Source organism: Tachypleus tridentatus, chromosome 1 (assembly GCF_004210375.1).
Source record: "Tachypleus tridentatus isolate NWPU-2018 chromosome 1, ASM421037v1, whole genome shotgun sequence".
Taxonomy (NCBI): Eukaryota; Metazoa; Arthropoda; class Merostomata; order Xiphosura; family Limulidae; genus Tachypleus; species Tachypleus tridentatus.
This window is the reverse complement of record NC_134825.1, coordinates 163,330,878-163,358,396: the sequence shown is the minus strand read 5'-3', so window position 1 is coordinate 163,358,396 and position 27,519 is coordinate 163,330,878. Positions and strand designations below refer to the sequence as shown.

Genomic DNA, 27,519 nt, shown 5'->3' with positions numbered 1-27,519 from the left:
TCTAGTGAAGAGTCAAAACATTAGTCAGTGTTGGGTTTAATATAAGATACAACATTACACTAAGGTTGCTAATGGTTTTTCAATATCTCTAAACATAATTACAGCAATGTAAATACACTCTCAGTAGCACATAAAAGTAACCAATAAATTTTAGCTAGTTTACCAAAAGTAACGATTTCTTAAACATTAATCAAATATTACTACTGTTCTAAAATAAAAGTAAGCCTATATCAAGTTTGTATGTACTAGGTACAACTTAATATATTTCACGTTGGAGACCTTTTTTTTTTTTTCATACACTATACTAACATACCATTAATTAAAAATTCCCTCCCTGAGCAAGAAAAAATATTTTCAACTAATTAATGTAAAATTAAATATTGTTCAAGTGATATTTCAGTTTTTAATACCTTCAAACTTAAAGACAAAGAAAATGGTGTTAGGAGAAACATGTAAAGTTAATTCTATTAACTACTTAAATTAATTTCTACATAATTAAGTCCTTATAGCACCTTCAACATTTCATTCACAAGTCCGAAACACAGTGCAACAGTGTTTTCTATTCTGATCCATAAGACAGTCTCGTGAAAACAACAAAATTATAGCAGTGTGGTTTAAAATTAAGCAGTTTATCATTAAATAATTCCACCCTCTTGACATCTGTGGTAATGACAATGAATAACAAATATTTTTATGATTACAACATAGTTATCTAATGTATTGAATCATGTATTTTATAAAACAATACATACTATACTCACAAATTTTATTGTATAATTTGGCACTGAAAAAAACCAGCTGACTTAATCGTTACTATAATACAGTCGGATACAGGATTTATTAGCGTTTTGTAATTTCAACCAAGCTTTTTAGTGTTACAATACACCCACAATTTGAAACTATTCAATACCTGTAAATCTGTAACACACTAACAATATACATTCTACCTTATTCCAGCTAACTTGTTTGCTCAATAATGCTTTAAAGCTACACCACCATTGTTATCTAGAACATGAATACACTATGAGGTACAAAAACTACAAAGATAATCATGCTTACAAATGTCTTCCCCAACAAAATGAGGTTAAATCAAACTGAAGCTGAGAATTAGAAGCTTCAATGCCCTGAGCATCTGAACTATTTATAGCAAAAAACAAAAGCTGTTCACAACACAAGAATTGATGGTGCACTTAATTCTTAAAGCACTGTTAGGCTTATATCTGGAGGCCTTTTTATCTGCACCAAATCTAAAGCTTTGAATGAAAGCATCAATCTCCAATTATGACTTTGTGGCCAATCAATGTTAGGACTCGTGATCTTCGGTGTTTTCTGAATCTATGAACTCTATGTGTGTAAATGGAAAGAAGCCATGCTTGCCTCTGAGTTCCCCTTCCCACTGACCACTCTGATGTATGTTGGTCACTTTAATGATATCAGCAACCTGAAAAGTTCAAAAGTGTAAAACAAATATTACAAATCTTTATGTTTCTAAATACAAAGGTTCACACGATACATTTGAGAGTTACATAACTTACTGCAAGAACTAGTGAACTATTTCTACCAAGAAATGGCAGAAGGGTTTAACCACAGACCTTTTAGTTATATGTTTTGTTGGTCATGTAAAAAATAAAGTAAACGTGCTCATGATTTTCCATTAACTTTTATAAGTATCAACTTTAAACTGCTAGAAATACACAATTTTTTAAACAGCATCTTAACACTCAGAATGAATTTAAACGTAATGTGCTAACAGTGACATATCAGGGCTTATTAATTGAACTTAAATAGTATAATTATCCTTTACTTGTAATATTCTTACTACACTAACTTGAAACAGTAATGCTTCCTTTATCACATATGTATGAATTACAATTAAAAGGCAATGTATGCATTTTATAAATGCTCTTTTCATATAATAAGTTACGAGTTCACACTTATGCTGCTAACTAGTAAATGTGAATCAATACCTCAAGCTTTAAGGCAGTGCTGTCATAAGCATTAGGGACCCTTGGATGTATAACTCTAGCGTATGCTGGCAATTTTCTCTGTAACCAGAAAAACTCTTTGTTAGAATTTCAATTCCTGTCTTTATTTTTCCACTCTTACTGTAATTACACATCAATGAAAACAAACTACTGCTGTCTTGCTCTAGTAATAGCAAACTAAATTACTTAAATGCAAACACTTCAGAACCTGCTTATCTTGTTTTATGTTTTACTATCAATATGATAAAACATCATAATAATATCTGTCACAGTACTTAGACAATGGTTAACCTCACTGCACTTATGTATAAGCTTTAGTGTTCTTTTTGTTTGAATCCAACTTGTTTTTATCAGAAATTCTTAGAACTGAAAAACTTATAGAAAATACCTCTGAATATTTTGGTTCACAATCTCAAGAGATGTTTTTAATGGAAAAAACAAATGAGAATACTATCGACAAACAGTCCCTGTTTCTAAACATGTTTAATAAACGTATAACAAATAGTTTTGTAAATTATTTTGCATACCAGTATCCATTATACATCAAAAGTGATGGAAAAAGGTCAAAGACGAGTGGCACATCTCCAAAATCTTAAATTACATGGAATCGTCTATCAGTGAAGCCTTTTTCAACTATTACTTCTTAAAAACAACAGCAAATATTTTTTCCACAGTAATCAAGGTTATATTTCATGCTATTACCCAATTTGTACAAAATGCACTATTATGTATAAACTAGTACTAAAAATGGCAAAATATAAAAGTAATGACAAACAAATCCATCATTTATTATCTGAGGTCACTTTATACAAAAACACATTATATAACTAAACCCAATAGGTATATCTGATAACTGTAAAATTTGATTTGTGACAACTTATTTTTACAGCAATAATTGACATCCACTCACAATAACAGCTTTGAAGAAGAAAAAAAACACTGATTAGTTCTTAGCCAATAAGACATAATTACAATAATCCTTTAAACTATTAAGTAATTCATCATTGTTAAACTTAACAGCCTACATTACTACCTACACATAATTACAAATTAGTAAACTGCTTGTTACTGTTATTACTAAATATAACCTGATATTAATTACTAACTAGTTTCATCGTATGTTTTGGGTACTGATCTACTGTTAACCTCAGGGAAGTCCTGAAAAAGAGTAATTATGTCTCAATGCAGACGTGTTCCTGTTCATAGTTTCTGATATTAATAAACAGGACAACTACCAGAAAATGTGATTGGCATCAGACATAAGCTCCAGATCTGTTTGTAAGTAAACACAGCCACCATAACCAAAGCTTACATTTCAATATATGTAAAACATAATAATAATTATAACAGACACTTTTTTTTTTTAAATCACATGAAAAATTAGGCTTAAAAAGGTTTTACATAAAAATATCAAAAACATTTTTAGGAACATCTTAAGCCATCAAGATGACACAAATAACTAAAATGTAATTGTGCAATTTAAAATAAATAGTGCATATAATGAGCTGTGTTTATTGTTCAAGGTTCCTTGGAAAATTTGTATTAACATTTAACAAACACTTTCACAGATACGTCCTAACATTTGAATGATGTATAATGTTTGATTTAAATACTGGTAAATTTAACATATATTACTCATTATGTCATCATCATTACTGGAAAAAAGCAAGTTTTTTATTACCCTTCAATTTTGTTTGGTTACCGAGTCATGAAATAAAAAATCAGGACCCTCCTCCCACACCCACTTGTGACATCCTCTCTTTCAGGATCTGTCAGTAAATATAGTTCTCTTTTACAGTTGTGACTGTACTAGTTATAACGAAGAGACAGGTAAGTTTTCATCTATAAAATGATGTATTACGTTTCATAGTTTTCTGTACAGAGATTTGTAGATCACTTCAAGATAATGTTGTTGTTTATGTCCATAAACATCTATTGTTAGATAGATGACATTTCAATGGTTCATACTACATTGCTAGAAATACCAGGAAAATTGTGATAGTTATGGGACATTTTCAATATTTGGCATGTTATTATTTTATGTTTTTTTGTTACACTATTTGTATGAAAAACTGTGTTCAGAAAGTCATGACTTTTCATAATTTTTTTCTCTCACATAAAAAATACTCTAAAACAGACAAGAACTCTATAAAAAATTACGCTTAAAGCAAGGTGACATTAAGCTAGATCTTAATGCATTACCAAGGAGGGAACAGGAAATTACACAATGAATACAGTTAAACAGCGCATTTGACAAGACTCACGAGAAAAAAGCACAACATATCTTCTGAATGGCATACTGGAGCACAGGTTGGGAACACAAACTGGGATATTGATTAAGTCAATCCAAACAATTACTTGATCCAACTTTTCACAAGATCTTACCTGAATATTTGGAGTATTGTACTTATTTAACTCTTTAGATGATCGAAAGTTTGGAGACGTACGACTAGATCCACAACCAGCAGGAGACAAGGAACGACTTTCATCGATCTAAACCAAACAGTTTCTTTATGTACAAGGTATTAATCTTAAGTCACCTTTGATATATATATATATTTTAAAATGCGTAGAACAAATATTCAGACAAGAAAAGACCTCAAACAGTAGAGATGAAACATGAAAAATTTATGTAATCAACTTATCACAATCAGTTATCAACATTTTTTGCAGTAACATTGCAACTTTAATTTATATATTTGTCAATCTAAAAGTATAGCACAACAAGGCTCCTGTAAGACCAAGTTCCTATTTCTGATAACAACATTAATAATTACAACATCTGTTTTTGCAAATGGTAAAAATATCAGCAGGTACGTACTAAGAAAAAATTTGGATATTTTTTTCATAAATACTTAAATAACTTCAACAAATCAATAAATTTAGTGTACTTTATTTTTTCATACAAAACTATTAACACAGCAATTACACTAAAAAAGAGCATTTTTTTTCACTTATAACTTCAAGTTTTGCAAAAACCAGATAACCTTAAATGCTTGGTCAAAAAAATCAATGCACCTTAATTATTACATCAGAATGTTTTGTTTTTTTCATTCATTTATTTTACAAATCCTGTTTTTACTGATGTAAAGCAAACCTTATACAAATTTTTGAAGTTACTTACGAGTCTGCTTTATTAACCAATTGCTTATCATGGGGATATACACTTGGTATGCCTGCTATTTCTAGGAACCATACAGGCATAATCTCCCAGATGTATTTTGCGTGTAATCCAATATTATATGGCTTGCAGGGGCTTTATTTAACAAAGTATATAATAATAAAGAAAGAAAATATAAAATCTCTCACATTTACTACACATTTTAATTTTACTTGGTCCCTGAAAATACAGAATGTCTGGTTGCCAAAGAGTTAAATGTGTTAATAAGGGTAAAAAATGTTAAAATCCATACAATCATCCAACCTGCATTGGCAATTCCCATGAGAAAATGAACTAAAAAATATCAAAGAGTTTACCTTGACTTGTGAATAATATGAATTACTTCAGATACAGGTCACACACACAAAATTCCTTTGCATTAGCACTATACTATTATCTTGATGCTAGTTAACCTAAACAAAAACATGCCCTAGAAATCCTTTGGCCACATATTCTACAATAAATCCAAAGAACTGTTTATTTGTTACATTTTACCATTTTATTCAGCAGTCAATAATAAATGTAGAAGATAAAAACTTTTAAGCACTGTTAACTTCTTTATCATTAATTACCTTTTCAACATAAGGTACAGGAATAGATCCTTTTTGACCCACACTGTTTTTGGCTGTCCACCACTGTTCCTCATCTTTGGATAGGATTGTTAAGATTTCTCCCTTCTTAAATGGTAAGTCATCAGGATCTCCCTGTTATATTAAAAAAAACTTTACTTAGATTTTTACAATTACACTATACAATAGTATCTTTCTATGTATCCATTTCAAAAAATTGCTTTCTGAATTTATTTTATGGCAGCAAAAATATACAACACATTAACAGTAACATCTTCATCGTGCCATTTTACAACTTATAACAGTTTTTCTTATCTCCAATTAAGTGCTTATTTTTAACAACATTTTTAAAAATAAAAACACTTAATATTACTCCATTAAATACTGCACTTCATTTTAAACTTTATTAAGCTAAGCTAGACCAAAATAGTATTATTCATCCTGTGATAAAAGTCACTAAGAACACAAAAAACAACTCATAATTGCTTTATAATTCAACATTCAACAACTAAATTTTGAAAAAAAATTATAATTTACTATGGGCAATTCACAGCAACAACATTAAAATTTATATGGATAAAAGTAAAAAGTATACACGATGAAGTACATAGACAATCCTGACTTTTCCTTACACAGCTGAAGAATGAAGAAAGTGTGTCATAAATATTATTTTTCAAGAATAGAAGCTTCTTCCTTACCCAGCTCAAAAAGAAAAGATATCTTTAACATCCAATCCAAGTAGATCATAATATGCAGTATGCAATAATAGTGTTGTGCTCACTTCCAAAAAAACATATATTGGACTCATGAATAAAACGATAAAGCACTGTTAGAACAGTTAATTAGAACAAGATGTGACATAAATTTATACAAGATGGAATAATATTTTATTTGAAGTTAAGCACAAAGCTACATGTTGTGTTATCTGTGCTCTGCCCAACGTAGATATCGAGACCCCTAGCATTTTAAGTCCACAGGCATACTGCTGTACCACTAGAGTCTAGGAAATATGGGAACTTTAAAGCAAAAACTAATTAAGTAGAAATTTATATAAAGCAAAGATACATTCTGAAGTCCTTTTTCAGAGCCTAATTTGAGTGAAGAAACAAGCTAGAGAAGCCAAGTATGCACAAATGGAAGATATGATGCTCTTAAAGTTTACATTGGTTTAGTTAGCTTATAAATATACAGTGAGAGACAGACAAATATACACACAAACACCAGTTTCTCAACTGGCAACTAACTTGGACACTTAAGTAGCCAAGACAAAAAACACCCAGTACAGGATGAACCTTCATCAGTACTGGCAACTTTTCTTATTATAAAAACATTCCAAATTTTAAGTTGTCATAAAAGCCTTACAAGATAGTGTATTCTTTTCTCCATCATGTTATAGCCATGTATAGAGACAATACAATATATTTACAAACATTGTGAACAAAACTTCTGTCTAGATCCAGTACTTGAAGATTTCATACAAAACAATAGTAGGTTCTAAATTAGCAAAGGTGAGTCACTATACATATTTAACAATCATATGCAACAGATGGTATGTAAAAAGCACTTGATAAGCCTGTAAACATCTTATCAAAAAAAGAAAAAAAAACTTAAATATCACTATATCATATTCTTTTCATTAATTATATTGCAAACGTATGATTATATTCAAGTATATATTACAAAAATAAACTTATTTCAGCTGGAGATACAAAACATTGGGTACCAAAATGTGACTATCTTTTGATGTCCAGCTGATATTGTGGATATTATCCAAACGTATTATCAATGAAATCTTATCTATGTGCCAGTATAAAAGCTTATTTTGATTTCTGTGTGAAGTTTATGCATAGGTTGGCATCACAGACTTATTGGAATGAAAAATCTAGCATTATAGTAGCTCAGTCTACTGACATGCCAGAAAATGCTCTGCCCGATGTATTATTTAAACTTTCTATATGAAAGTGAACCCAATTTTTTAAATTAACAAGCATATACAACATATGATTTTACTTACTTTAATAAAAAAAATATATAAACAAATTCATTGTAGTTAGGTTTCCAACATATATAATAGTTTAAAACATTTTTAAAAGATATAATACATTCTATATGCATAATAAACTCACCAGTTACCAATTTTTTGAAACGTCAGTAACGAGTCACACATAAAAAGTCTACAATTTTGTTTTTAAATAACTGGATAAATAATAATACCAATTAGTAATGATGTATACTGTATTTATAACATACTTAAGCTGATAATGTCTTTCAATTTTTTAAAGTAATAAAATCCAAGAAAAAATGTAAAATATTATGTAATGAAGGCACGTTCAGTTCCTAGTTCTAGAAACAATTTAAAAAACGTAATGCCGAACTGACCAATGGGAAAAATACTATACATTTAGTTTCTTATGCTGTGGAAACTAATTCCAAGCAAAGAATTTTTCAATACTAAGAACAAATCAAGAGTTTGGAGAAAAACCTATTAAAGTTTTGATTTCTTATTCCACTACAATTTTCTGTTCACCTTACTTGTGCCACAATGTTTAAGAATACAAATACATGTGTTAAAACTTACACTTCCATCAAAGTCATATTTAGCTTTAACCTTCTCAAGTTTTCTAGGAACCTATATAAAAGAAGATAAATCTTTGTCACATTTCATCAAAAAAATTATAAATACAAACATATATATTTTGATACAAATTATTTTAAAAAAGAAGATACACCAATTATCTCATATTTCTAAATGTTTATATTAATAAAGTCAATAAATGTTTGTATCTAAAGTAAAAATGGTATTTTCCCATTAAATCAGTGATGTCGAGAAACCCACTTGTTGAGAAATTTATATGCAAAATAACCATAGAAAACACTCAAATACTAAATAAAGAAACAAACATAAACAAATGCAAAATTAAAGAAGCCTTACTTATACAACAACTTAAACCCAAAATAAACCAATATAAAGGAACGCCTTTATACCTATATTAATATAATAAAATAAATAAAATAATATATTCAAACATCTAATACCACCCTCTACATTTCGACACACAGTTACACAACCCCTTTCAAACATGTGGTCAGCTTCCGGTCAGTTACCTCTTTCTTTGTGAACCTGACGATGACCGAAGAAGGTCGAAACGTTGTTTGCTCTTCTGTGTAAAATATTTTCTCAACCCAAACGAGCCGTTTTTGCACATAAATTTCCCATTAAATGTTTCCATTTAACTATATTTGTAGTAATATTTCTTTTGAAAGCATTTTTGTTGTGGTAATTATTACAGAAATGTATCTAATATTACACATTATTAGATAAACTTCTGTAATAATTACCACAACAAAAATTACAAACAGCCACAAAAAAGTGATAACATTTAGGTTACTAGTAGCCATTACAGTCATCTGATATTCACTGTGTCATATTACACATTCAAAGAAACCATAACTGAGTTTCTAAAGTTATATCAATAATTTCTAGATAAATAATTTACAAACATCAACAAAATAACCCAACAATACTATCACTATGTTAATGCTCCAAGTTTCAATTTCCCAGTTCCTATGCTTACCATCAATTTACACTGTTTAAAATTCATGATCAAACATTTTGGGTCATGCACAGTAAAAGCAGGTCCTTAATAAAGTGTGGCTCAAACTATAAGGTTACAAAAGAATTTAAAAAATTTACTGTAATTTGGCAGCAACATAGTTTTAAAGTTTCATTTAAAACTGTAGTATTTGTTGATATTAAGACAATTTTTCATTAATTACTGGCTATTTCCACTCACTGAAGTTATAATTTTCCTACACTGAATATGTATTACTGATAAGTACTTTCCTTCACTAACAAGATTAGCTTTTCCCATTTTGTGCTGTCCTTTGTGTACACATGTGTTCTTATAATGCACACCATCAGGCTTTTGCACCTTCCCTATTGGAATCATAAATTCCAATGTGTCACGCAAATCATCATGCATCATCTCTCCACCAATAGGAGAGCACTACTATCACTTGACAAACGTGACATCCTCTGTGTGCCACTACTGAACCAATATTTCTTTGCTCAGCCATGTTTGAGTTCAGAAATCGTTTTTTTTTCTCAAAGTGGTTTCACATAATTTACCTTATTTCACTTTCTTTTTCCCCACTTTATTTACAAAAGTGTTTGATTTACCTGTGTTTTCCCACAAAAAAGTTCAATTGTTTGTTTGCTATCAAACATGAATTCTGAAGTAAATGTTATTCATTCATCTAATACTATAATTCAAGCCACAGGTGCAAGTGACCTGTTGGGAGATTTATTGGCTTTTATATGTAGGGAGACTGAGCACTGTGGAACAATCTTTGTCTCCTGCTGTTCCCTCTCTTCCTTCTGAGCCTTTCAAGCCTGGCCAGGCTAAGAAGAATTTTGATCATTTGCTGTGCCTACCCAAGGATTCTGTTAGGCCCTCACTGGCTTTCTCGGATTTCATTTCTCCACTATGTGATGTTTTGTCTATTGCTCCTATTGGTTATGATCAACATCCTTCCCTAATACATGATTATACCTCCCAACATTATTTAGTTTACCCCATTCTCCGATATTTAGGTTAACACTAAATGTTTTTCCTCACAGTTAGATAATAGTATTAGTATGCTTCATCCCCTGCAGGCTTCAGTATTGCTTGTTCCTCCTACCAACAGTGCCTCTGTTTGTTATTTTTCATGAAGCCACAGAGTACAGCAACAATGGTTTTGGTGACTACCCCAATGGGTCCAGTGGGACCTTGTCTGGTGACCTCCGTTCTTCATTGGAGCTTTTTCAATCACAATTTTTGGATAAGAAAAGGTATGACAAATCCTTCTGACAAAACTTAATATAACACGTTTTTTAACTACCACGTAAATGTTTTATTTTATTTATATGTACTACCTCTAAAATAAAATGGTTTCCCATCAATCATAAACTAGCATTTACGATGAGAGTCAATGAACTATGCTTATAAAAGTTTCAAGCCTTCATTCTGTAATGAATTCCAAACCTTTGAAGGTCAAAATCTACTTTCTGTTAGGACCTTACTAAGAAGCCTAAAACATGACTATTTATATGATACAAGATATAAAATTGTTACATTTTATACAGAAAGGAAAGTCAGTACATTCACTTGGGAGAGAGTAACTATATAAATGTTTAAAACAAAAATTATATGCAATACTACAAGTCTTATAAGCATTTTGCCAAAGTAGCAAATTTTACAATGGTAGTGTTTCAAGTGATAAACAACTTACAGGTGTAGTAAGAGGAGTTGTATCTAGATAATGAAGTTTATAAAAGTTCAAGAGACAAGGAACATCAGGAAATGAATTCTCTCCAATTTTGTATCGAACTTGATCACCCTCTTGGATCTTATTTACAATGTAATGGCTGACTTTGTTGTCTTCCCTACAGACAAGAAAAAAACATTACATAAAACTGAAGGACGAAAGAAGTTGTTATTAAACACAATAAGCAAAATAATTTAACTGCTTCACAGAGCACTGAATGTATATGTACCATGTTTTCCACAAGCCATCGAGCATCAAAGGTGTTACAACAGCATTATTCTTCAAAATAATTTACCTAACTTGAATTAACTTATGGAGACCTAATAAACAAAAGCTAATAAAAATTTACATTTATGTTCTGAAGTGATGACACAAAATATACAAAGCTTTTGTACTGAGCTTTTGAGCTATAATAAAATGTATACTACTTGTTATAGACCAATAATCCTTAGTGGATAAACTGATGATACCATGGACAATACATGTCCATGATCACCAAAAAGCCTTTCCATTAAGCTGCAAAAACAGAAAGTCCAGGACATTCAAGGAATAATTTTTTAAATCCAACCGAAAAACTTGGGAGATCTTTGAATACTGTACTGTAGGCTAAACACCAATGTAACTGTGCAATAGTATGTTACAAAACAGGTCAATTTAACTGGACACCTAATTACTGTTTGTTTCATGAACAGTGTAAATATTCAAATGAACATACTTCTTACTACACTAATAGTAGAAACTGACTAATGAAGGTTGCTATTTACTCTTTAAACCACAACAAGGATTCAAAAAGATGTTTCAATTTTTAGGTTAATGTAAAAATATTATTTAAAGAAAAACAGTTAACAATATTTAGGAGCACAGTATTAAAATGGAGTTTGTCAGAAACCAAAAATAAAGAATTTTTTGTTTGGTCTATGGGCATGTGAGATTAAGAGATGGACATTCCAGGAACTTCCAAACATTCAATTTTACATCCAAATGAAACTCCTGGGTCTATGATACATCATGATGTCCACTAATGGAAGAACTTCTATTCAATGTGCCACCAATCACATCAACTGTGGCCTGCACCTTTGACTACAGGAATCTGTTGGATATATGTAACTGTGCAGTTCAAATTATTTAGTTCACTTAGTAATCTAATATTTAATGATTTAGGTTTCATAACAAGAGTGTTAAAAGAAGTTATTTTAAAGGTGACAGTTATAACAAATATTGTTACATAATTCAGTAAGAATCGTATGATGTGTGTGTAGTTTAACTGTTATAATATGACATAACATTACTCAAACATTCTGTATTTTTTCATTCCCTTAAGTGAGTAGTGTTACTTCATACTGTCTCATTATTTGTTAAAAGTCCTAGGCCTCAGTTGGTCAATACATATAGCTAACCAAGTGAGAGCATCTCAGAGAATGCTGAGTTAGTGGAAGTGAAATGCATTGTATGATTGTTAATTTAGTTGTGATGAGCAATATTTAAAATGAGTTTCATTGTGGTATTGTCATAACAGATAAATGAGAATAATTTGCCTCATCAAAAGGTGTTCTAAAGTAATAACACCTGCTTGTGTGGACTCTTAATGAAAAAAACAACAACAGTAAAACGTTAAAATTAAAGTAAGATTAGTAAAATTCATAAAAGGAAATTAAGGTAAAACAAAATAAAATTTAATTTTTTAACTAAAAACATAGATAGTATTAAATCCAATTTTTTACATCTAATTTTACAGCAGTAAGAGAAAAACTACAATAATACAAGTTGTAAAGGACTTTCTGTTGAATAATTATAATTATCATAACTCACTAGGAACACTAACTCCAAAAACCACCGTTAGTCAATGAAAGTTGGTCTTTCCAGTCCTGGTTTCAAGTTTTTTGACACTATGGCACTTTCAGAAAGTAAAGTAATAGAAGTTTTAAAAGACTTGTAGCAAAATTTTAATTATAATTCACCAAGATGACTAACGGGTAGATCAAACAGCAGCGTTAGTCACCTGAAGTTGGCCTTTCCAGTGCTGGTTTCGAATTATTTGACATTACAGCCATTTTCTAATTTCAAATTGAACTAAATGGACTTTGATTCTTAAAGGGAATCACATTAAAAAAGGTCTAATGTATAAATTAAAAATCTTAAATAGCATTAAAAAGATTAATGGCCTTTATAAATTAAAAACATTTCTAAGGTGGACAGTGTCACCATTGCCAATAACACTGTCTAACATCACGGATAAACCTCGGGAGAGAACATGTTTAAAATGATGTCGGCACTGAGAGTCATAACGAAGGCAAGACAGTAAAATGTGGCTCATTGTGAAAGAAAACAATGAGTTAAAAAACTGTGACCAATGCAGAGTCTAGTTAGAACAACTTCCTCTTTCCAATCCTCACGGAAGCAAGACAGTCAAAGTCCAATAGAGGTTTTCATTTGGAAAAGCTTGTTTTCACATTGCTCACTACAAGTTAACTGCCAACTGGCATGGAGCCAAGCCTTGAATACAGGACCATAGTCTGTGTATGGAACAGGCACAGCAGTGATAGTGCCAGAGCACACAGATTTAGCTACAATGTTGGCAAGCTCATTCCCTCAAATACCAATGTGGCCTGATATCCAGAAAAACTTGATAGAAATAGATGTTAAAGAGAAATGGGACAGTCGGTTTTGAATATCAGTAAGAACAGGGTGTGAACTAACGTGAAGCGATTCCAGGGCCAGTAGAGAATTAAGTCAGTCAGTATAAATAGTGCAATTTGAGTACTGCTTAACTTCTATGTGATCTAAGAGAAATGGTGTATAGTTTAGCAGTGAACACAGAAACTGTAGAGGGGATTCTGCATGGAAGCACTGAACCACAACAAACCATGGCAGAGCCTAAACAGTCATATGATTTCGAACCACTGTATAAATAGGAATGGAAGGATGGTTCGAAAGAAGCAAATAACAGACAGTATTTCCAACCAGAAGTGTCTGCTTTTCTTAGATGACTTAAAGATAGGTCACATTTGGAGACTGTAATAAGCCATGGTGGGATGGGCTGACCAGTGGATACAGCAACGTTATCCAAGGACAGACCCAATTCATCCAATTGCATCTGGATACGAAGGCCAAAAGGAGCAATGGCAGATTGTCTGTCTGAAAAAGTATGGCCCACTGAGAAAGGAAAACACAAACCCAGGTGGGATGCTTAAGTAAGTAAGTAAGTTTTGAAGCATATAGTAAAGACAGTTGCAAACAGCAGAAGTCCAAAGAAGGATCACGGGACTCTGTGTATAAGCTCTGAAGTTGGGAAGTGCAGAAAGCCCAGGTTCAGAGCCGAAGTCCTTGATGATGAACGGGGTCTGGCATCTTTAAGGCCAAAATCCTGGCAGACCTGTAGACCAGTGATCCATAGTTTAGTTTTGATTGAATAAGAACACAATATATCTTTTTCACATAGAACATCGATCTGCTCCCCAAGTGGTGGAAGAGAGGACACGGAGGATGTTCAGTGCTCTTGTACATTTGACCTGTAGCTGCCTGATGTGTGGTATAAAGGTCAGCTTACTGTCAAAAATAAGCCCCAAAAACTTTGTTTCAGAGACCACAGACAGGAAAACTTCACAGATACAGAGTTCAGGATCAAAATGAATACCTCATTGGTGACAAAAGTGCATGCAAAAGGTTTAATAGGGAGAGACATTAAATCTGTTTGCTGTGGTCCACTTCAGTAAACAACTGAGGGCAGTCTGCAGCGCTGCTCAATATACCTCATGTTCGACAACTGACGTGAGATATGAAAGTTGTTGACATAGAGCCTGTTTGCAACAGTAAGAGGGGTTGTTCAGTGATGGCATTGATCTTTATACTGAAAAGTTTGACATTCAAAACACAGCCCTGAGGGGCTCTAAGTTCCTGTAGAAAAGAATGGGAAAGTGTCGAACCCATATGAACTTGGAATCGCCTGTCCATAACAAAATTTTTAATAAAGATGGGCAAATGACCAGGTAACCCATATATGTGGAGGTTTCGCAAAATGCCATACCTCTAATGTTGTATCATAAGCCTTCTCAATGTCAAAGAATATTGATACAAGATGTTGTCGTTTGAGAAAGGCTTCTCTGATTGACATTTCAAGTCAAATCAGATTGTCCATGTCAGAGTGCTGTCGTCAGAAACCACACTGGGTAGGCAAGAGAAGGTTGCTTGATTTGATGAACAAGATGAGCATTAACCATCTTCTATAAAGTCTTACAGAGACAACTCATCAAAGCAATTGGACGGTAGTTTGAAGGAATCTTGGAATCCTTCCCAGGCTCAGAGAAAAGAAGGACAATAACCTGGCACCAGGCATCAGAAAATATATTCTTCTGCCAGATTCAGTTAAAAACAATTAGAAGAATAGCAAGAGAAGCAAGAAATAGATGGCGCAGCATTTCCTAGTGTACATCATCAGGTCCAACCGATGTACTGCCACACCGATGAAGGGCCAGTTTGAATTCCACCAGTGTAAAGGGATGATTATAGTCACAAAGACAATCAACTCAAAAGGAAAGAGATGATCACTTTCCCTGATTCTTGATGGCTAAGAAGGTAGAGAAAGAAGCAGAAGTGCTAGATACCCGGTAAAAGCTTTCACCTAGAGTGTCAGTAATGCTCTGGATTTCAGCTACTTCCTGGCCATCAGAGAACAAGATCGAGAGGGAGAAAGAAATTATATTGCCCATTGACCTTTCAAATCTTGTCCCATATAACTTTGAAAGTTATACTGGTGGTATAAGATATGCTAGTTTGAACTTAATCCAAGAGTCCTTCTGCCTTTGACATCTTACCCACTGAGAATGTGCACAGGCCTTTTGGAAAGTGGTGAGGTGCAAAAGTGTGGGATACCTACGAAAAGTATCCCAGGCCCATTTTGTAACTTTGGCAGGATTCCACTACAAACGAGGATATCATGGAAAAGGTGTCAAGGTTTAAGGAATGCACTGAGCAGTTGCCTGTATAATATAGTCCATTACTGCTGCCACACAGTCATCTATTGATGGCTTACCAACAATGGCAAGATCAAGTCCTGCAATAGCAGTAAAAGAGGGCCAGTTTGCTTGATCCAGCACCTGGGTCGGGTGGCATTGACCAAGGTCAGCCTCTCTCAAAATTATAGGAAAATGATCACTGCCTCAGGATGGTAGAAGCAATCAATGCTTTGATGTCATCCAGATTAGAACATAAACATGAACAGTTCCATTGTATTAAGGTGGCCATTTTTATTTATGTGTAAGTGGATTGGGTGGAGAGCCTTTCTATTTACAACCAAGTCTTTTTTCTTTATTGTCTTTATTCAAGGAAAGTCTATCAACCACCATGGACCCTGTCCTGGGTCAATTGGGCAGGTCTTTGTTGTTGGAAGAGGATTACAGCAACTGAGGACATGAACAAATGATCGTTTTGCATCTTGGAGTAGGAGAAGAAGATGCACCTGAGGAAATGCCTACACCCAGAACCAAAGGAAGTGGATCTTGAGGTTTGCTGGAATGTATGTTAGGGACAAAGATGGGTGATGAAGTTGATTCATTAACTTTTTTAACCATGGAGGTAAAAAAACTTTTCATTTGGTTTGAGAACGATTCTTTTGGAGGCACAGAGAGATTCATTTGCACTCCCACTGTAGTAGTGGAATGAAGTGCAGCAGCATACATCTGAGACGAAGTGATGGATAGCAACTTTCAAGCCTCAGAGTAAGTAATGTTTTGAATCATTTTCAAATACTGCATCTCTCTTTCTTCCAACCATTTAGGGCAAGAACGAAAGTGGGGCAGGTAACAGCCATTGCAACTGATGCAATGAGGGTCCATTTCACACTTATAGACATCGTGGTCCTTGCTACAGCATTGAGCAAATGTCAAGGAACCACATGATGTCTTTGAGTGACTGAACCACTGACATTGGAAATATCTGAGAGGGTTTGGAATGTATGGCCATACCTTACACTTAAGATAACCTGCATTGATGGTGGCAGGTGGACGCAGTGATGCAAATGTCAGAACAAGGACACTGGTCAGCATCATAATTCCATCTTTGAGAATGGAGATATGCCTTACTGCAGAAACTCCTTGAATGGAGAAACCAGTGAGAATCTGACTCAGAGACGTTCTTCAATTCCCTCTCAACAATAACTCTTGTAACAAATTCAAGGTAGCATGAGGTATAACCTTAATAGGTGTATCCCCAATCACCTTTGAATGCAAGAGGAGTTCAATGTGTTGAGATATGGATGTTTCCACCAATATGTCACCAGAGTGAAGCTTCTTTACTGACTTTAAAGAGCCAGCAAGTCTTTCTAGTCCCTTCTGAATAAAAAAAGGGAGACATCTGCCCTAAAGGTTTGTCTGAAAGAGAATGTAGTGTAAGAAAATGAGGTACAGGTGTTACAGATATTGAAGATTGCTGCTCAGGTCCTTCAAGACATGGTAATTTTTCTATGGACTGTTTTTTTTCACTATTTTATTTATGGTTTTATTTGGAGGATCCATAATAAAAAAAGAAATTTTAGCTCCCATTGACCCCACCCACCATAAATCCCTATGAAGGGACACATCACAATGGCAAACAAGGGCACTCCAGCAACTCCAGGGTGTTATGAGCACTGTATCCATACACCAGCATCAGATATAATGTCCACAACACCTGTTGAGAAAATCCAACACTGGTACTTGGTTGACACTAGCTCAAGTGGACCAGCTGACTGACCTTAAGGGGGCCACCACAAGGCCGTCTGTCTACAGGAATTCAAGACCAAAGTGATGTGTTAGGATTGGACCCCTCAACTACCAGGATCCTCTCCTCCCCTTCAGGGGTCACCATGCACGGCAAACACATGGGTGATGTTCAGATCCTAGAGGAGATAAACTGAAATAACAGAACATTCCCTGGGAGGTCTCCTCACCATGTACAGGAATCCACACTGAGAGGAAACACAACCAGACATTGTTGTAATACTGCATTTAACTTGATGGAAATAAATCTTTAAATTTTTTTGTCAAAATGAACAGGATTTCACACCATATTTCATCAACATTCTATACTTCTACTGTATTATGCAAGCCTGTAAGAATGAATGCTGGTCTCTTGAGCTAAATTACCTTATGAAAAGAATATCTGAAAACCACATGATGGATGCTGTAGTCCTTAACTGAAAAGGGTAGGATCGAGTTGCCAAAATACTCTATCCATAGGAAATATTCTTTGTGAGATCCATACCCTGACTGGACTTTTGCATGTAACAGAGTACTGTTTTCCTTAGTGACTCAAATGTTATACAGTCCACCTTCAGTAGCACGTTTAAAAGCACAAGAACCTAGTGAACTAAATTAGAATGTACCAATTACAAGAAAAAATTAGAAGTTTATTTTCAAATAGATGGATATCAATGAGACAAATCTTCATTCGTTAAAAAAACTGAACACATGGAATTCCCCAACCAAACAAAAATCATCAAAATGAGTGATTGTATGACTGGTTACACAGATAACAGTGTCCACTAGCTTGATTTATTGCTTTTATTGAATATGCTGCAACTATATAATAGTAATTCTAATTTAAATATTGCTGATGTCAAACATTAGCAATAAAAAATCTTTTATAATAATTAACAGAATAAAAAACAATCTTGAGATGTTACATAACAGAAATATTTTACATATAAAAATGTTTAGCACACTCTTTCATGAAGCTTACTTCATGCAACTAATGATGCAAAAAACATACTAAAATAACTTGTTGTTTAAAGATTGGACTGATACTGAAACACACTTTCAAATATGGAAATGTTTTAAATATTAGAAAAAGTAGAAAAATGTTATTTTAAAGCTAAAACCACCATACTTAATTACAAAATACATCAAAATGTGTTTCTCCTAAAAGCAGTTTAGCACTTAAATATATTATTAAAGATACAAATAATTAACTTATTTCTGCTCACTTCCTAAATTCATCTCACCTACCATCTATCACTGTATCCTTTGATATATCATTTTGAATATGTTCAAAGACTTCATTTAGTTCCAAAATAAAACTCACAAAAACACTGAGAAACAGTGAAGTCCTCTGCAAGTCCAAACCTTTAAGTGTAGTCATAATAAGTCAAACACAACACACTCGTACTCACCTTACGCACAACACTAAATCTCCAATAATTGTACTGCTGTCTCGCACCAAAAATACTCCCGTTTCATTTGTTGACATTAGTATGTCTGTTGCTTCTTGTCTGGACATAGCTCCAGCATACCAACTACAAAAGCATATATGTAGATTAATCCATTTTTAAAAGCATGCAACACTAGACAATATAAAAGGTTCATGTCTCATAACCCACTATGGAGTTATGTTATCAGTTGAATTTTTTTTTGAAACGTTAAATGATTATTTTATCTAATACTGATGTGTTTTCAATTTTTGTTTATTATGTGACTTGATATCCTTTATACATTCTAATTAAAACAAGAAAAAAATGCACAAATAAGTGCTCTAAACAAATGTTAGTAATTAAACCAAAAAGATATGGATTTTTAAAATTATTGTAGACAAACCTGTAATTATCATATGCATCAAAATTCCCAGCCATTTCTATTTGATCCCAGTTTCAACTTGATTATCCCTTGTGTTTGAGTCTGGATGCTATCAACCCATACACCAATCAATTGTATGTTTACAGATACTAAAAATGAAACACGAGAAATATCAAATTACTTAAAACACTGAAGTGAGAAAATAAATATATTAACTCATGATATCTGATACAATATCACTCCCAGCTTTGGTAAAAGTACTACTGATAACAAAACACAAAGGAACATACCAACATACACAACTTATTTAGAGATGTGGCATACTACAAAAACAAGATACTTGCTACAGAACCTTTGTGCCAAGTTCCTTAATTGCTTGAATATTGCAATACTTTGTATTTCATGTTAAGGTTAATGCTTTTACACACACTTTATATGAATGTATATAGTCGACAGTAGTTTTAAACAGTTACAAGTCTTATAAACAGATAGATAGTCATAGCAGTAGGTGCTGGTGGTTTTAAACAGATATTCAGCTATAATTGTGGGATATTTTCGTTCCCAGAACAATACTCTAAGCCCCTAAAAACATACAATGCTTCAGGATCACTTTCAAAATGAAACAGTTGCATTGTAAAGTAGCATAACTGTAACACATGCATGTGGTACTACTGGTATCAATTTCTTATTTCTATGTTAGTAAGTGATCATTAAAAATATTATAGCTTGGTAGGCTATAACATTTGAAAAAGGTTTAAGCATAGAGACCAAAACACTGTCTGTTAAAACATATCAGATAGTTTTCCATCTGTAAAAAACTTCTAAGATGAATAAAGCACTATCTACAAGATTATTACAAAGTGAAAATTTGAGGGGGAGTGAATAGGAATATCAAAATAATTACAAAAGCAAGACAGGTAACTTGAAGTAAAAATGTAATTGCAAAGCAAATTGCTTTCGTAAGTCAACTAGATCCAAAACCCATGCAGCTGGGAAACCACATCTATGCAAGGGTAAAGTGAGGATCATAACATCTTCACCTCAAAATCCAGAGACTGAAGGAAATCTAAAACCACAACACCTGCAGGGCAGAACACACAGGTTATTTGAGGAATATCTTGGTCTAGGAACCCAATATCTGGTATCAAAAGAATGTCTGTGTAAACAACATCTTCTCCACTAAAAGCGTGACAAACCAAAACCATACAATAACATCCTCAAATAAAGAAACATGAGGGATAAAAACAAATAGAACCTTACCCCCAGAAAGGAGCACAACTGAAGAAGATTGATAATCTTGAACATGCATGAACATTTCTATCAGTTGGTTCATTCTAAATCCAAAACCAAGCTGCAGAGTACCAACATCTGTGCAGGGGTAGGATGAGAGCTTCCAACCAAAGGGGTGAACTGCATCAGGATGTTTCACTCCATATTAATCAAATAATTCATCAAAGAAAATTATAAGCTTTGGCACCTCAAGAAAGGGAAATAGCTAATGGTTGGGAAGGGAAAGCCAAACCAGGTGATATACTTGGTTCTGACTTAGATAAACAGGCCACTAGGTGGGTAAAGTCACTAATGTTGGACCTGTACTACCTAAAATTCCAAAGACTTCTGGATAATATCAAAGACAAAAGAAACACCATAATAACAGGGGCATACATAAATCCCAGAACAGGCCATTGATATTATCACACCAATCCAGAAGGTCCCAATATCAGAGAAATCACAAACGTAAAGCCAAAGCCAATGAGAAAAATCAGCCAATGTGGAGGCAAGGAAAGAGGAAATATTCTTAAAAAAACCCTCAAAATTTCTGCAAATCAGATAGAAGATGAATAGTGGAAAGAAACTGCAAAGGAGTTGTGAATGTAAGGCATAAGAGAGAAAACTGGGCATAAGTTAAAAGATAGGAGTTTTGGAGCCCATCCTCCAAATGCACAAAACAGAATTAACAATTGTTAGTCAATATAGGTATGTTCTGCATGATGATACGAGAGGGTAGACAGATCCAAAGCCCATATAGGAAGATGTATGCTAATACCATTGTTTAACTGAGACAAATTGTTCAGCATGAATCCAAATGTCAGGGGCAGGGCAAAAAACAAAATATGGTTGGGAAGAATGTTTACATAGTTAGGAAAGACGAGTCATAAGAAATAGGAGTGAGGGAAAAGCATAACATGCCTGAGAAATAAAGTAAAAAAGAAATTGATTGAATCTCAAGGAAGGGTGCGGAAAGGCACGACAAAACCAGTAGGTGAAAAGAAGTGATCCAAGTCCTTGTTAGTCTGAACAGTTTCAACATGTTCAGGAAGAAATGGAGCAAAGTCTGGAGATAGAGGATGAACCAAGTAACATTTAATTCCCCATCAAATAAACACTGATGAATCTCCCAATCAGGTTGCCTGAACCTAAGATCTGAGATAAAGTGCCTGTTGGAGCTGAGGCACTCGAAATGGTGAATAACTTCATAATTCACGATTCAAGAGTTGACAAAAAGGCAACGTACTAAAAAAAAAGGGGGGGGGATATAATGAGGTAGATTTAAGGTATTTCTAAAGAAAACTGGATGATTTATGGAGTATACCTAATTTGTGAAGAAACTGAATATCAAACTAAAATCACATAAAAAATAGTCCAAGCAAAAGCACTGCAAAAGAAAAGTTTGGCCAAACAAGAAAAGTTTAGAGATATAATGCATGATGATTTATGAGATATACATTGGAATCATTTGAATATACATAAAGAAAGTTTACATATAGGGGCAGCACTGAGTGAGAATAGCTAACCTTATGAGTGAAATACTGCATCAAAATGTGTTTTACTCTGTTCTCGTATCTTGTTCCTGTAATATTTTTTTAAATCCTATCCCATTTTTTTAAATTAACAAACTTTAATAATCTTGTTTCTGTAGTTTTCTGCATGTCCTTCATGGATATAATTCTATATAATAGCAAAAACTTTCAAATTTGAAAGAGATTAGATTTATGAAATATGTAGCTGGTATACAATGCTCTTTCAAAAAATAATGACAGATTGGAAGGCTGTTGCTCCAGATATTACTGCCACAATGTTATTATTGTTACTGCCTATATGATCACCATGAAGCATGGTGATTGACATCCTAAATGTTACGTACATGCTTGGAAAATATATCTACTATATTTATACCCTGTTGCTATATGGATTTTATCACTACACAAGTTTTATTTATGCATGCACATGTAATGTGTGTTGGCTAGTACTTTTATATATATGCACACATACATATGTAGGATTTACAATTATTTAAATTGTAAAGCTGTCTATATATCTATCATAATAAAATGTTATACATACATACACATACTTTTAATAATTCTTATATTTACCCCTTCCTTCTCTCCACTGACCAGATATGCTCTTAGAGTGACATTTTGCACACTCTATAAGGTTGAAAACATGTTAATAATTATGAACTGATCATATTAATATACCACCCTTCATTTCTATACCAGTTTACGTCGCAACACTTCTATGTCCCTGAACTCTGGTGGGCCGTAACTGCTGCATACTTTATCTAAAACTGAATATTTCCAAAACAAAATACACAGCTACAAAATCTGTCTCATGTTTGCTCAGCATTGCTATAAATTTCACCCTCTCATGCTTGAACAGCTCCTGTTATTTCTTATAGTCAGCTTCAAGGATGGCTACCCTATCAACAGTATTTATAAAATTTGCAATCACACAGTGTTAGCTATAATTCAACACTACCTATCAGCTATCACCATGCCTGCTGATCCAGTAGTTGAAACTGAGCTTGGTGCTATCCTTTAAACTATGGCTTATAGATTTCTATGGTTTGACACAATCTAAATGTTTGTGTAACATTTTAGACATTTGTGCAACATTGCCAAAGTGAATCATGTAGTGGTAAAAAAAACTGTGATTCTATCACCAACGTCATATCTGAAAGTGTGGGAACCCTATACATAAATAATATGTTACATCAACATACACTTGCAATAATAATTACTGCTATGATACACATACCATGCTCACAATATAAACATTAAATTACATCCATGGCCTCTAAGCTGCTATACATGCATGTATGGATGGATAACAGATAAGGAGACTCCACTTAGCCACAGATTAAACTAAAATAATTGGGTGTCAATGGCTATATAATCACTGTTATTTGCTAGGTAGTCAAACTCAAAAACTATCCTACACAACACTTAATGTGTTTAGTAATACTGCCCAAGTTATATTACAATACACATCCATTTTTGCTGTAGGCTGGTGGGATAATATTATATAATAATACAGAACAATGGTCGATCCCTATTATGAACCATTACCATGGTTCATGATACCTCCATTAAACAAATATCTCTTAATTTGTTTCATGATTTATCCATGAATGAAAAATGACAGACTTTTTATGACATTAAATATTTTTTCTTCTATAAGTTTGTGTTAATTTTTCATATACTAAAGTATTTCTAAAACTGTACATTGAGTTAATTTGATTTAATCATGCTAACAAGTGTTTTTTGTAAATAATTTGCAACATAGAAAGTACTACAACACAGCACTACTTCATAATATAGCACTTATCACATTAATGAATCATTACTGTAAATGATTTGATGAAAGCATGACTAATTCTACAAAAACTACATAAAATGACAGTTCTAAAGTACAGAACATGAAGGAATAATAAATTTAAAAAAAATAGTGCATGGAGATCATTCTCACCTAGAAAAGTTAAAAATCCTAAGTTAACATACCCCTTGACATCCTCGTATACATACATCTACTGAAAGGAATTTTAAAATAGTCCATACATTATATACCACTGATACTTCATCAGATAAACCATTTAAGAGGTCACTAATTCTACAGCAAACTTTTTGTACAAAGGTCATTCTGTACCTAGGTCTCAAAAGCTTACATCTGTTATTACCTGTAATATTCGTGTTCACAATTGTTAATTCCAACAATAAACAATAACAAAACCAATGCAAATAATTAAATGTTCATTTTTTTAAACATACAAAATGTAAAAAAAACATTGAGGCATATATCTATAAATATTTTCTTCAACTGGATGAATGTGTCATACACAGTGAAATGTGAATACAATTACAAAGCTAATGTAATCACTAAAAGAATACAATATAAAATGAGATCAGAAGAGCCCATATCTCTTTTTATTTAATTTTGACCATCAATTTTTAATTTCATGGTGTTTTATTTGATGGAATAAGCAAACACATGTTTCACATCTGTCAACTCTCTTGATATTTTCACCCATGACTACTTAGGTAGATATAAATACCTGCTGAATTTGTTCAAAATCCAGATGAAAACCCAGAACTTACAAAAGAAGTTAATGTTGGATTTTGTTGTGAATGTTCATGTATTTGAGGACAAAAAAATGTAGCAATAAACAGTGAAAGTTTTTTTGAGAGATGGATTCTTTTGTTTTATAATACTCAAAAACCTTTCTAGCATCATAAAATGTTTTATTACTGGGTCTTAGTTGTACTTCAGAAATTAAAAAATAAAAATTAGTTTTGTGCCCTGGTAAACATAAGGATGTATCTTCTTACATACCATAATATTTATCTCTGAAAGCTAACACTGAAGTGGTCAGTTATGGCTAAACACCATAAATCTTAAAATAATTTGATTTTGGACTAAAATATTCCAAGAATAAAGACTACAACTGTTGCTTGAAAACAATAATTAACAGAATTAACTTGCAATTCATTCTGAAAGATCTACTCAACTCAACCATGCAGTAAACACTTATTGAAGGTGATGCTAAGGCTCATAATATTCAATTCTGAAGTGAAAGTGAAACTCACTTTGCTGCATTGAAAATGCCAGAACAGTCAAAAGTAAAACAAAGAATTTGACAGACATATACTTGTTAAAAATCTTTTGAGTAACTTTTACAGCACAGATGAGACATAAGAGTGACTTCATAACTTGGTCATGACTGACAAAGATTTTATAGAAATGTTTCCTACTAGCACAGTTATATTTTGTAACAACAACAGCCAATGTTTCAATATATCAGGTGCATTTTTAATGTATATCTTGGTCAACAAGTATCATTTCTGTACAAAATGTTAAAATAAATAAATAATGATGTCAGTGAAAATCATATATTTAATTTTGTTTTATCATTAATTAAATAAAACTTAAAGTTCCTCAACTTAATCCAGTTCATCTCAAAATAGTTCTTGTTCAAACAATTAATATAAACTGTATCATGGACACTACCATGTCTGTTTATTTTTTGAAATCCGTGCAAAGCAACATGAGGGTAATCTGCAGTAGCCATCCTTAATTTTGCAGTGTAAGACTAGAAGAAAAGCAGCTAGTCACCACCATCCACTCCCAACTCTTGCACTACTCTTTCACCAAAGAAGAGTGGTACTGTCCATCACATTATAACACCCCCACAGCTGAAAGGGTGAGCATGTTAGGTGTGACAGGTATTCAAACCTGTGACCCTCAGATTACGAGTCGAGTGCCTTAACCACCTGGCCATGCTGGGCCTCTGCTATGTGTCACATTATAGTGATACTACACAAAAAACTCGTAATCACTGTCTGTAGCAAATATAGTGCAGTCAACATATTATTACATTTTTCTTTACTTTCACTCAAAGTTATTACAACTGCTAAATGATTAGCATATTACTATTACTACAAGAAAATGAAAATGATTTTCAAAAGGTTTTTTCCTAAAAATAAAAAAAACACTGTAGTTTCCCAAACCAAAGAATTGTATCTAAGTTAACTGAATACTTAAACTTCTTAGATCAACTCAGTTTTATTTATAAAGAATTATTTTAATGACTTATGCTTGACTAATTAATAACAATAAATGTAAATTTCTGTGCCCATTCATAAAATTTCAATAAAGAAATTCATTATTAAGTAAATGGTACAAAGATTTTATCATAAAAGTTCTAATAATGCTGAATTATTCCTTCAGTTAAAACTGGAAAAATCATTATAATTTCATATACCTGTATTTAATGATTACAATATAATTATAATAACAGTATCAGAATTCTGTGGCAATATTTTTGGCTTATAATTAAAATTTACTTTCATTTTTTTAAAGTTTGTCAACTTTTTAGACCACCTCATAATATTATTTATAAAGAATTATTAAATAACATATTAAAATTGTCAATCAGCTCTGTACGTTACCTGATTTATATATTAAAAACCTAACGATGACAATGCCATTCAAACTGGAAAATTCGTCAAACGTGACTCTTAAGGTACTTAAATTTACATTTTACTTTTCAAAATAAATTCCCATAAAACATTTTAAAGCTGTTATCATAACGTGGAATATACTGTGTGAAACAAAAGAGATTACAAATAAATTTCATAGTGGTTATACTGAACGGAAGAGAGAAACTAAGATTTCTTCCTTCCAACAAAAGGGTTAAAACTCGATTATATTTTTTAAAATTTATCGCCTCAAGTTTTACATTAATTGGACTTGATCACTAAATTAATGCCTAGTGACAACGAAAATGGTAGACATAAATGTGAGAAATGCCGTAAGAGAATTCTGTGCTATAGAAAGTACAATAGCCAATACAACTTTACTACTCAAAAATAGGCTAAACAAATTTCTAGTAGTACAATTTGTAGTACTAGCATAGCTTTTAGTCTACTTTTGATCTAAAGACTAAATATTAATGTATTTGCTCATTACCAGACACTTACTGACTCAGTATACGTCTCATAAATGTTACAAATGATAAAAATTAAAACGTAGTTTCAATTCCATCATATACAGTCCTATAAATTTACGGTAATCCACTACTGTAGCGGTAGTACGTTATCTGATAACTTGCTGAAAGCAACCTTATGACTTCACCCCTCCTAGTCTTCTAACTTAAGCCTAATCAACGCGTA

General features: G+C 32.7%; 1 protein-coding gene across 2 annotated transcripts; it reads right to left on the bottom strand.

The window, feature by feature from the left end:
* On the bottom strand, window positions 1-27,519 carry LOC143229475 (adapter molecule Crk-like). Of its 2 annotated transcripts, none has more exons than XM_076461847.1 (9): window positions 27,328-27,519; window positions 19,589-19,716; window positions 19,168-19,290; window positions 10,989-11,142; window positions 8,293-8,343; window positions 5,718-5,849; window positions 4,371-4,478; window positions 1,968-2,045; window positions 1-1,441 (listed from the first exon to the last, which is right to left on the bottom strand). In XM_076461847.1, exons 2-9 carry the CDS (start codon window positions 19,621-19,623, stop codon window positions 1,304-1,306), a joined length of 819 nt encoding a protein of 272 aa, XP_076317962.1. In that variant the 5' UTR covers window positions 19,624-19,716; window positions 27,328-27,519; the 3' UTR covers window positions 1-1,303. The 2 variants fall into 2 exon arrangements, with proteins under 2 accessions (XP_076317962.1, XP_076317970.1); XM_076461855.1 differs by having other exon boundaries at window positions 27,317-27,448.

Bases quoted from the DNA above. Each gene is read 5' to 3' on its own strand.
- LOC143229475 (XM_076461847.1), bottom strand. From the start codon at position 19,623: ATGGCTGGGAATTTTGATGCATATGATAATTACAG. The intron at 19,291-19,588 runs GTTTGTCTACAA...ATGCTTTTGTAG, and splicing joins GATGCATATGATAATTACAG to TTGGTATGCTGGAGCTATGT. The intron at 11,143-19,167 runs GTGAGTACGAGT...TCTTGTCTGTAG, and splicing joins GATTTAGTGTTGTGCGTAAG to GGAAGACAACAAAGTCAGCC.